This window comes from Hibiscus syriacus, unplaced genomic scaffold, assembly GCF_006381635.1.
Source record: "Hibiscus syriacus cultivar Baekdansim isolate YM2019G1 unplaced genomic scaffold, ASM638163v2 tig00110940_pilon, whole genome shotgun sequence".
NCBI lineage: Eukaryota > Viridiplantae > Streptophyta > Magnoliopsida > Malvales > Malvaceae > Hibiscus > Hibiscus syriacus.
The window spans coordinates 220,211-233,021 of NW_024062923.1; the positions used below are offsets into that span (position 1 = coordinate 220,211).

Consider the following 12,811-nt stretch of genomic DNA (forward strand, 5'->3'; position numbering starts at 1 on the left):
AATCTCCAATGGAAAACTCACCCACCAAAATCAAATGTACGACTATAATTGATTCAGATTAATCGAGACGAAACCTTAAAATTAAAAGATAAAAATAACAAAAAGGATTGATGGATTTTTTAAAAAATTATGAGTTCAACTTTTATCCTATTAAGATATATGTTAGATTATTTTTAACCTATAAAATTAATCATACAATAACAAAAGTATCGAAACATAATGATATTATGAGTTTAAAAAATCATACAATATTATAAAATTTTGAAATCAATTTAAAAATAAAAACTATAACTTTAAAATTAATATAAAACATTTTAAAATTTTAAAATTAATTTATTAAGAGAGCCCTAGTTTGAGACACCTTTTTATTTCTTATATATAAAAAACTAGGGCGGTGTGATTGTCTAAACTCTAAAGGAAGGAATAAAATATAGAAATAAATAAAAGGAACATAAGGGACAAGGCTGGGCCCACTGAGAATGAGAGAAGCACGTGCACCCAAAAAGCAAACAAAAGGAGAGCGGTGTTTGGCCCAATCGCGGGTGACACGTCATCCAAAGTTGTGCTAATCTTCCCCTTTACTTCGGTTTCTCCCTCTCTTAATAACACAAAAGAATCACTTCCCTTGTCCGAATCGAACCGTGTTGCGTTGTTTGAAATCTTTTTTTCTTTAATTTCATATATTTATTTATTCTAATTATCAATTTATTTATTCTAATTATAATCGATCATACGTATTATGAAGGTTTTAAGTTAGAGGTGAAGTATAAAATGATGCAATTAAATAACTTTAAAGGTTAAATTGATGCGAAAATATAACATGCACAAAAATAATAAATTAAGTCTATTACCGGAACAAAAATGACTCGTCAAAAAATAAAGATAAGTTTCAAATATATATATATATATATATATATATATATATATATATATATATTTATTATCCTTCAATCTTTATGTCAAAAATAGTTGCTGAGATTTTCAATCAAATATTCGACGAACAACATTTTATAAATATTTCTCAAAAATGGAAAAAAATTATCAATAATAAAAAATCAGTCCAATTAATATCTTTGCCCCTAGAAATATCCTATATACCTTACAACATGAATTCGAACCTCATTAGAGTTCAGATTTAACAATTATATCTTTAAAAATTCCTAAACATTTTGTACCACTCATTAAATGAATCTAGACCTACTTTTTTTTAGGTATAAAATATACGTTACTATGTATTAATCTATTTATATTTAGGGTAAAGTGCACAAATGGTCCCTCAATTATAGAGTATTACTTAATTATGTCCCTCAACTATTACATAAGACGGTCCTCCGACTACATAGTGTTACTTTGTTGAGTCCATTGACTATTAAAAGTTACAAAATGATCGTCTGACCATTTATTATATTCTAAACTCGTCATTTTCTGTTAAAAAATCAATTGTTGTCTGAGCTGGACATTAACGTGGTAACTAGAATATGATAGTCATTTGAGATTTTAGGATTAGTTCATCATACAATAGTCAACATGTTAACATTCAACTCATATTGTCATTAATTTTTAACAGTAAATGACGAGTTTGGAACATAATTAATAATCGGTGACCATTTTGTAACTTTCAATAGTCGAAGGACTTAGTAAAACAATATTCTATAGTCAGATGATCATTTTCTAATTTTTAGTAGTTAGTGACTCAAAAAAACATCACTCTATAGTTGAAGGATCATTTTATACTCTTATATTTATTAATTTTTTATCATAGAAATAAACCGTGCTTGAATATTTAAAATTGATTTAGAAAATACGTCATTTACATTGTATTTAGATGCAATTGGACTTGTTCATGAATTTCTAGTGTAGCAAGTTATCTTGTTACTTTTGGATGCAATGGAAAATTACTTAATCACCCCAAAAAATTTAAAAAAGTATACCTCTATTTAATAAGGTCAAATTATGATTTGACCCCTCTACTATCCTAAAATTGATAATTAAATCTTAATATTTTAATTTGATGTAATTGAGTTTATTTACTTCAATAGTATCATTAGCTAGCTAGTCCAAATAATTGACATCGTTGACCATTCCGATTACGATGTTGACATTGAATTTTTTCTTAAAAACACTTATTCAACAATTAAAGAATAGGGTCTGAAACAAATTAAAGTATAGTGACTAAATTTCTTATTTTAGCGTAATATAGAGACCAAAGCATAATTTGATATTTTAATAATAAAGGAGAATGACCATTATTCACTTAATGAGCTAAACTACATAAATGGCCACCAAACTTTTAGGGTGCTTGCATTTTGGTTACCCAACTTTAAATGCTTGCAATATAATTATTGAACTTTTAGTTCGTTTTCAGTAAGGTCTCTAACGTTACCTCTCGTTAGTTTTATCTGACGTGACACGTTATCTCCTGTTAACCCTTCTTCTCGTCTTACTCTTCCTCCTCCTCCCTCTTCTTAGCTTTGTCTTACGTAACCCATCTTTTTCACTCTCTATTTCCAAAAAAAAACCCTCTATGCAACATCGTCGAATTGCTTCTCATCTACCAAAACCTACAATGTTTGGACTTATAGACATAAAAAGTCATCATTATGTTCGAAAACTCGATAATTCTTAACAACAATGAAAAAAATCAATTCTCTTATTAGATAAGAATATGTATCGTACAAAGATATGTTCATTTTTCTTATATGTAATTGATGAGACCATAAAGGATCATACTACCGTACCCTTCTCGAAATAATGTATCAAATATGGGTACTCTAGAGTTTGAGCAATATGGCTTGCACTTATCCTTTACGACAGGAAATTTATGGGGAAGCCATTTGGATGGGACCATCCTCCTTTATTTCCTCAAATGGAAATGATCAAAAAGTACATGATTAAACAATTTTCTTATTTCAGAACCATTGACAACTTTGATGTTATGTATGACAGTTGTTTTTTGCAGAATCGACTGAAGTAATTTAATAGATTGTGTTTGGCCTAGTTTTTCCCATACCTTTTCAAGATGTCATTTGGAAGAAGCAATCTTGTTTAAACATTGGGAACCAACACATATATTAGACTCATTAATATATTCGAGTTATGGTACAAAAATTCTATATCACAAATAGCAATGGTCATCCAAAGTGATTGAAACCATGGTCGTTCATAGTCTTCTTCTTCTTCTTTCAACCGAGTCAATTTGTGACTCAACTACATGTTTTCTTTTCGAAGAAGAAGGAACGGAGGGTAATGTGTCACGTCAGATAAAACTAAAGGGAGATAACGTTAGGGACCTTACTGAAAATAAACAAAAAATTTAATAACTGTATTACAAGTTTTAAAAGTTTGGGTGACCATCTCTAGGTTTACCCAACTTTTTATTAAAACACGTGATGAACATCAGTTATAGATTTAATTGAATAAAATAATTGATTTAAGGGTAATTAATATCCGATGAACTGATAAATAGTGCTTTAAATTTTAAAATCCATTGAAATGGACACCGTACTGCATTTTATTTAGCTGAAAGTTCCAACCTCCGACACAGTCGCTTTACCCAAAGCAGATGTTGCTCTGCCACAATCAACGAAACAGCAAAACATTTCGAAATAATTAAAACCCAGAACCAGAAGAACTACCAAACTTCGATTTCACTAACGTTTATTTTGTCTTTTCGGGTATTTTTTTTCTCTCATCTTCTTCTTCTTCCTCGTATCAGTTTTTCATCGTCGGTTTTAAGAAGAACCAGAAGATTCGACAATGGATGATCAAGGCGAGAGCAAGTATGGGATCCGGCAGTTCATGAGATTAAAAGAAATCCTTCAAAAGTGGCAGGCAGTCACGTTGTGTTCGATGCCGGAAACGGATACCCCGCACTCGGGAGAAAAGTCAGAGTTTTTCTCACCGGCGACCAACATGAGGCTAAAAGAGGTTATGCGTTATGATTCCGATGAGGACAGTAGCCACGGTCCCGAGCCACCGGCCGGTGTCTCGAAGGGATATCTGGCGGTTTATGTGGGACCGGAGCTTCGAAGGTTTATCATCCCCACAAGCTACCTCAGCCATCCGGCCTTCACGGTCTTGCTGGAGAAGGCGGAGGAGGAATTCGGGTACGATCATAACGGCGGACTTACCCTCCCCTGCGAGATCGAGACGTTCAAGTATCTCCTCAAGTGCATAGAGAGTCATCCTCCCGAGCAGGCATTTGCATAATTACTTTGCATAGCCCATTTCAATTTTGAGTAAAGTACATAAATGGTAAGTCTCTCGACTAAAGTTATAAAATAATCATTTGATTATAAAGTGTTATTTTATTAAGCCTTCAACTATTAAACATTATAAAATAGTCACCCGACTATTCATTATATTCTAAACTCTTCATTTTTCATTAAAAAATTGACAGTTATTTAAGTTGGTCGTTTGAGATTCTGGGATCATATTTTATCATATCATAATCAGTAGGTTAACGTCTAACTTAGACAACAGCCAATTTTTTTAATAAAAATGATGAGTTTGGAACATAATGAATAGTCGGGTGATCACTTCGTACCTTTTAATAGTTGATGAACTTAATAAAATAGTACCTTATAATCGGGGAACCATTTGTGTACTTAACCCTTCAATTTTCCACTACATTATTCTCCAAACTTCACCTTAATACAAAATTTTCTTTTCATTTTTGCAGCTGCAGATTCACCTGAATTGTGAAGTTGAACATTGAAGCAAGCTCACCATGCAAGCATTTTCGTTTATTATTTATTTGTGAAGTTGGAACCTTTGATGAAGAAGCACATGGTACTGCATGCAGTGTGGACGTTCTTTGTTAAAAAAAAGGAACGGTCATCTGAGTTGGACGTTAGCATGCTGACTAAGATATAATAATCATTTGAGATTATAAGACCAAATTTTATCATATCTCAGTCAGTAGGTTAGCGTACATCTCAGACAATCATCAAATTTTAACGAAAAATGACGAGTTTGAAGCATAATGAATATTTGAGTGACCATTTTGTAACTTTTAATAGTTAAGGGACTCAACAAATCAACTTTCTATAGTCGGATGACCATTTTATAACGTTTAATAGTCGAATGACTTAGTAAAGCAATACATATAGTCAGAAGACATTTATTTATGTACTTTACCCTAAATATTATAACATACAATTGAATTGACAAATATAATTCGTAACGTGAAATGTTCAATGCGATTGCTTGGAATTTTGACATTACGGTTAGTCTTAGAGACATGAACCGATGAAGATTTTTTAATACAGAGACGGAATAACGATAAAGGGGACAAGAGAATTACAAAATAACATCCTATACACTCTTAAAGCCCTAAAATAATTATATAAATAAATAATTAAAATATATAAAACTTTGGGGAATTTGATTATATATTATATATATAACGTGATACGAAAAAAATAATGAAATATCTATACAAGAATATTTAGAGGTAATAATCGAGTCGGGTTTTGAATTCAGATTACATTTAATTTTGATTCGTTCAAATTTATTTTAGAACTATGGTAAGTCGAATTAAGTTAGATATCATAATACCTAGACAATATAAAACTGATCAAATTTTGAGTCGGGTTAATATCATATTAGTCAGATTTTAGTTTAGATTAACCTTTGGATCTTCAGGTAAAATAAAAATTAATACAAAAGATGATGGTTAACTTACTAGTAGTATAATAATATTGAACCATAAAACTATCACCAAATATGATGGTTGTATAATAATATCGAGTCATTAAATTATCATAAGTGTGTTGATTAACTATTAATATAATATAAAAGGAGAATAAAATATACAACATTTTATTATATATCACGTTATTGAGAAATAGATAATAAAAAAAAATTATTTGTTTATTTTTGACTCAATTATCAAGTTAAAATCAATCCATGATTGTTCTATTTTTGAAAAACCCAGTTTTCTCTTATTGGTGTGTCGTTCATCTCTTTTTTTTTCGTCTTTGTTGATCAGCAACGTCATTAACTTTAATGTTGATTGTCGACCGTCAGTATTTCTTTATTGTCTTTTTTCCTTTCTTATATTGTATCTCTATTTTCTTTTGTTTTTTTATTTTCAATAAGTATGACTGTGTGACACGTTTTCATTTACCTTTGTGACACGATTTCTTTTCTTTTTTGGCATATTTTTCGTTCGTTTGAACTTTTTTTCATTTATCTTTTTCTAAGGGTTGATTTGACATCACCACGACTGAAAAGATGACGTTTATATAATATCTTGTTGAACTTCCTTGCTTTGGACCCTCGGAGTGGACTTGGATACCTGTTTTGTGCTCGTATATAGCTTTTCACTTCGCTCAAGTTTGATTTACGATTTTTTCGATGGTCTTTCAATAGCTTGATCTCCTTTTGTGGTTCGTTTGCCGATGCTATCATATATATTTGCATCTATCTATGTTTGAGTTTCTTGGTTAGATTTTTAATCTTTCCTCGTATAAATCTTATGATCTTAAGCTGCTAGTTTGTTTGAATGATTATAGGAAATTATCCTAATTGTGTGCTTAATTTTTATTGTGATTTAAGATATTTCTTATTTTGAATAAAATTAGTTGCTTTCGTTAAAAAAATTCAGATTATTTTTAACTTAGATTAATTTTAATTCGATTTGTTTTCAGGTTGGATCAAATTAGATACTGATTCATAATCCAACTAAGAGCAATTCTAAGGCTGGCCCATCAACTGACAACTAGCTTTGAACTATGAATCGCATCTAAACAAAATACTACTTATCGTATTAGCCCGATGAGTAACGAATCGAGTCAAATTTAAATATTATTAAGTTTAATTCGATTCAAAAAATTTAAAATTAACTTCGATTCGAATCGTAGGTTCGCGAGTCTAAAATTATCAAGTTCAACTCGAGTTCGAAATTAAAAATTGAAGCTTGACTCAATTCGAAATATCATGAATTTATATATATATATTTTAAAAAGCTCACGAGCTATTTGATAGCCAATTAAAAATTAATGAGATTAAAATTTTTAAATTCAACTCAAACTTAAAATAAAAAAATAAAGCTAGGCTTGAGCTAAAAAACACCTGAACTCAAAACATTTTAAATTTAATTCGATTAAAGCTTAAACTCGAGTTCAATTTAAACTCAAACTCGAACATTAAATATATATAAACATTCTATTTTGTTTCAAAAAATTACCTATTGTATTGTTTTAGTCTTACGACGTTTAAGAGATGAAAAAACATGATCCTTAACTCGTTCGGTTTACCATCATATGTTTTAGCCCGATGGGGATGGGACGAAGAGTGACAAAAAATTTAAGGGTAAATTACATATTTAGTATCTAAACTATCAGTTTTAATCTATTTTAATATCTAAGCTTTCATTCTTTTTAAGGTCATACCTAATATTTAGTTTTTGTTTCGTTTCAGTACATCGTTAAAAACTTAACATTAAGTTTTGATTTTTTTTTGAAAGTTTAGATACTAAAATGAACTATAATCAATAGTTTAAGTACTAAACATGTTAAGTTTTTAATGGCATGGTACTAAAATGAAACAAGATCTAAACGTTATGTATGATTTTTAAAAAACTGAAAGTTTAGATACTAATATGGATCAAAATTGATAATTTAGATACCAAACTTGTAGTTTATCTAAAATTTAATTGGTGTTGGTGACGTTAGGGGGAAACGAACCCTTTTCCTAAACCTAAACTTGATAGATTATAGGTTAAATTACACATATAATACTTAAACTATCAGTTTGATCTATTTTAGTACCTAAATTTTAGTTTTTGTTTCATTTTAGTACCATGTTCAAAATTTAACATTAAGTTTTGAAAAAAATTAAAAGTTTAGGTATTAAATGCATTAATTTTTAACGACAAGGTACTAAAACGAAATAAAAACTAAATTTTAGCTATAATTTTGAATAAATTGAAAGTTTAAGCATTAAAACAGACTAAAACTGATAGTTTAGATACTAAATGCGTAGTTTACCCTAAATTTTAAGGTGCCACCATATACCTTAAAATATAAATATATTTTTAATTATTAGGGTTCTTACCAAATAATGCATATTGATGGTGGATTGGTCGGTTGGTTGACGTGGGACCAAAAAGATAACCCAGCTTCCTCCAAACCCAATTATAATTTTGAAGAAAAATCAAAGATATTTATAAGTATCCATCAAAATTATTTAATTATTACGTTTGAAAAATATATAACATTTAGGATAAAGTACGCAAATGGTCCCCCAAAATAGGGTAATGCTTCATTAAGTCCCTAGACTATTAAAAACTATAAAATGATTCTTTGCTTATAGAATGTTACTTTGTTATGTCCCTTGACTATTAAACTCGTCCATTTCCATTAAAAAATTGGTGAATGTCTAAGTTGGAAGTTAACATGATGTATGAGATATGATAGTCTTTGAGTTTATCATATCACAGTTAGCGAATTAACATTCAACCTAGAATACTGTCAATTTTTAATGAAAAAGGACGAGTTTGATACATAATGAATAGTCGAGTGACCATTTTGTAACTTTTAATAGTCGAGGGACTAGACAAAACAACACTCTATAATTAGAGGATCATTTTGTAACTTTTAATAATGATTTCTGATTATAGAATGTTACTTTGTTATTTCCCTTGACTATTAAAATGATCACCCGATTATTAGAATTGTCTAAGTTGGACGTTAACATGATGATTGAGATATGATAGTCATTGAGATTCTATGATCAATTTTTATCAGATCACAGTCAGCAAGTTAACGTTCAGCTCAAAATACTATCAATTTTTTAATGGAAAATAATGAGTTTGGAACATAATAAATAGTCGGGTGACCATTTTGTAACTTTTAATACTTGAGAGACTCAACAAAGTAACACTTTATAGTCACAAGATCATTTTAAAACTTTTAATAGTCAAAGGACTTAATAAAGTAATACTCTATAGTCGGGGGACCATTTGTATACTTTACCCTAACATTTAACACATTATTTTCTTGAATAGAAGAGAAAAACAATGCATTTGTTATAATTCCAGTCTTATAAACATCAATCAATGCAACTAAATCTCAACATAATAACATTTCCTTCTAAGAACTAACGTCAACATTTATGTTAATTTCTTGGGCAAAAAGTTATCATCTTTAGCTCAATAGTCGCTCTCCTGTATATTCAATGCAATTCATGCTTCCTTAGACTACACTTCTCCGTCATTTCTCCTTTACTCAATTCTTTTTTTCTTGGGTAGGTCCTTCAATCTTCGACTCTTTATTTTTCTGGGGTTTTTTAAATATTAATTGCCTGTTAAACAAGTTGAATTCTTCACCAACTTTTCCAGTGCTATATAACAGCTTTGCAGTTTCTCATTTTTTTTTCCATAGCTTGATTTTCCATACATTTCTTCTCCTTTGCCGTTCCAGGAACAAAGAAACAATGGCTGCTGTTACCATCTGTGAACGTTTGGGTGAATCTCTAGCTACTCATCCACAGCTAGCCAAATCTATCATCTCAAGGTATATATACGTATATATGTATGTATGTATGTAGCAAATAAGCCCTGCCATGATCTTTCTGGGGTTTTTTGTTTGTTAATTTTGATTGCATTTGTTCATATATAATGCAGTATTGAAAACATCGGAAAGGGTATTCATAAGTCACAAAAGCTGCTCTCGGTTCTCGATAAGGAGGCCGGAAATCAAGCGCTTGATGGGGTTGTTGTCGATGTCCTCAGGTCCACTCAGGTAGGTGACAATGAACAACCCTTTTTTTGTTTATGTTTCTTGGTGTTATTTTGATGTGAATATCGGTCTGATACGTTTTATGTTGTGTAATAGGAAGCTGTGGTGTCGTCTCTGTTGGTCGCCCTCGCAATTCGTTCGGCTCCCGGTGTTTGGGAGTACATTGCTGTGGAGGTCCAAAAGCTTTTTGCGGAGGAATTGCCGGTTTCTGAGTACTTGAAGTTGAAGGAGGAGATTGTTGATGGAAGGTAGGTAGTTTAAGATCTTTCTAGTTTTCGAGTTCATATCGAGTTTATGTTGAACGATGCTCGATGATGTGATTCAGCTCCAATGGCGGTGAGTTCACGTTGGAATTGGACTTTGGTGCATTCAACAATTCTGTTCCTCGTCCATCTCTTTCAAAGTCCATTGGCAATGGCATGGAATTCCTCAATCGCCACCTTTCTGCTAAGCTATTCCAAGACAAGGAGAACTTGAACTTGTTGCTTGAATTTCTACAAATTCATTGCCAAAAGGGAAAGGTATCTGTTGTTCGATTTTCATTGTAAATTTTAGTACATCAGAACTTGAGGATCATTCACTGTTGTGCCACAGGGTATGCTCTTGAATGACAAAATCAAAGATGTGAATTCGCTCTGACGTGCATTGAGGAAGGCAGAGGAGTATCTGAATACCGTACCATCCGATACCGCATACTCGGTTTTCGAGAAAATGTTCAAGGATATTGGTCTGGAGAAAGGATGGGGTGACAATGCTGAGCATGTTCTTGAGATGATCCATCAACTTCTGGAACTCCTGCAGGCGCCAGATCCCGTGACACTCGAGACCTTCCTCGGAAGAATCCCATTGGTCACCAATGTAGTTATCATGACTCCTCATGGATACTTTGCTCAAGACAATGTTTTGGGATACCCTGACACTGGTGGCCAGGTTGTTTACATTTTGGATCAAGTCCGGGCCTTGGAGGAAGAGATGCTTCACCGTTTCAAGCTGCAAGGACTCGACATTACCCCGCGTATCCTTATCGTGAGTATCCGAATGTAATATCGGTTTCAATTCTCCTTTTTATCAGAATTTGTATTTCACTATGTTTGATGCTTACTTTGGCTGTTCTTATGCCATATTACTCGTCTCCTCCCTGATGCCATAGGAACAACTTGTGGTCTCGGGAAAGTTTACGGAACTGAGTATTCCGATATACTTCGTGTACCTTTCATAACCGAGAAAGGAATCGTACGTCAATGGATCTCGAGATTTGAAGTCTGGCCCTACCTGCAGACGTACACCGAGGATGTTGCAGCTGAGATTACCAAAGAGTTCAAGGGCAAGCCTGATCTGTTTATTGGGAACTACAATGATGGAAACATTGTTGCTTCTTTACTAGCACATAAGTTTGATGTCACACAGGTTTGTTAAAAACCAATTCATTAACCAACTTTCTTTTGATGTATTGTGATGTTTCACATACAGTTTATAAACTTGTTCTTGGATGTCGAATGCAGTGCACCATTGCTCATGCTCTCGAGAAGACGAAGTACCCGGATTCGGACATCAACTGGAAACAGCTCGAGGATAAGTATCACTTCTCTTGTCAGTTCACTGCTGACCTTATTGCAATGAACCAAACTGATTTTATCATCACCAGCACCTTCCAAGAGATTGCAGGAAGGTAACATATATATCTTCCACTATACTATACTTCATATAATGTCGGTACTTGGTACCTATTTGAGACGCTAACGACGTCGGCGTTCCGTGATTATCAGCAAGGACACACTCGACCAATACAAAAGTCACATGGCGTTCACTCTTCCGGGGCTCTACCGTGTTGTCGATGGGATCGACGTGTTCGATCCCAAATTCAATATTGTCTCTCCCGGTGCTGATATGAACATATACTTCCCTTACACGGAAGAGAAACGGAGATTGAAGAAGTTCCACCCGGATATCGAAGAGCTTCTTTACAGCCCTGTTGAGAATGCAGAGCACTTGTGAGTTTTTATCCTATTTTACACCATTTTTTCACAAGATTATCTGCAGGATGATAACATTGTTGTTTACAGATGTGTTCTAAAAGATCGCAACAAGCCGATTCTGTTTACCATGGCACGGTTGGACCGTGTGAAGAACTTAACCGGACTCGTCGAGTTTTACGCCAAGAACAGCCGGCTGAGGGAACTCGTTAACTTGGTTGTTGTAGGTGGAGATAGGAGAAAGGAATCCAAGGACATAGAAGAGAAGGCTGAAATGACGAAGATGTATGAACTTATCGAGAAATACAAGCTGAATGGACAATTCAGATGGATGTCATCCCAGATGAACCGAGTGAGAAATGGCGAGCTCTACCGTTACATTTGCGACACCAAGGGCGCATTCGTTCAGCCTGCTATATACGAGGCTTTTGGCTTGACTGTGGTTGAAGCAATGACATGTGGCCTACCAACATTTGCAACATGCTATGGAGGCCCTGCTGAGATTATTGTCCACGGCAAATCGGGGTTCAACATCAACCCTTATAACAGTGATGCAGCTGCCGAAACTCTCGTTAATTTCTTCGAAAAATGCAAGGCTGATCCGTCCTATTGGGAGGAGATCTCTCAGGGAGGCTTGAAACGCATACAGGAGAAGTAGGCAATAAGCTTTCGCATGATCTTAAAGTTTTACGTATTAAACCATATACCATTTCTAATTTGCTTTTGCCTTGTAGGTATACATGGCAGATTTACTCTGAGAAGCTATTGACTCTCACTAGTGTTTATGGCTTCTCCAAACATGTTTCTTATCTCGAACAACGCGGCCGCAAGCGTTACATCGAGATGTTGCATGCATTGATGTATAACAAGCAGGTATATTATTCGGATTCTTCATTTTTCTCGAAATATTCATGTTCGAACATTGTTTAATCCGTTCCTTGTGTGGTGCTTTTCAGGTCAAAACTGTTCCTCTTGCTGTTGAGTAAACAAAACTGTTTCTCATAAATGTTGTTTGCGAGTTTCCTCCTTTTCCCCTTGGAATGTTTTGAACTTTGGGGTTTGTCCCATTGATTGCAATAAAGAATGGTTTAC

The 12,811-nt window shown here is 33.2% G+C and overlaps 1 protein-coding gene and 1 pseudogene across 1 annotated transcript; both read left to right on the top strand.

The window, feature by feature from the left end:
- Nucleotides 1–3,756: 3,756 nt before the first annotated feature.
- Nucleotides 3,757–4,209, top strand: LOC120147455 (auxin-responsive protein SAUR71-like). The gene has a single exon (XM_039160835.1). It carries the CDS (start codon nt 3,757–3,759, stop codon nt 4,207–4,209), a length of 453 nt encoding a protein of 150 aa, XP_039016766.1.
- Nucleotides 4,210–9,415: 5,206 nt separating this feature from the next.
- On the top strand, nt 9,416–12,735 carry LOC120147766 (annotated as a pseudogene).
- Nucleotides 12,736–12,811: the final 76 nt, after the last annotated feature.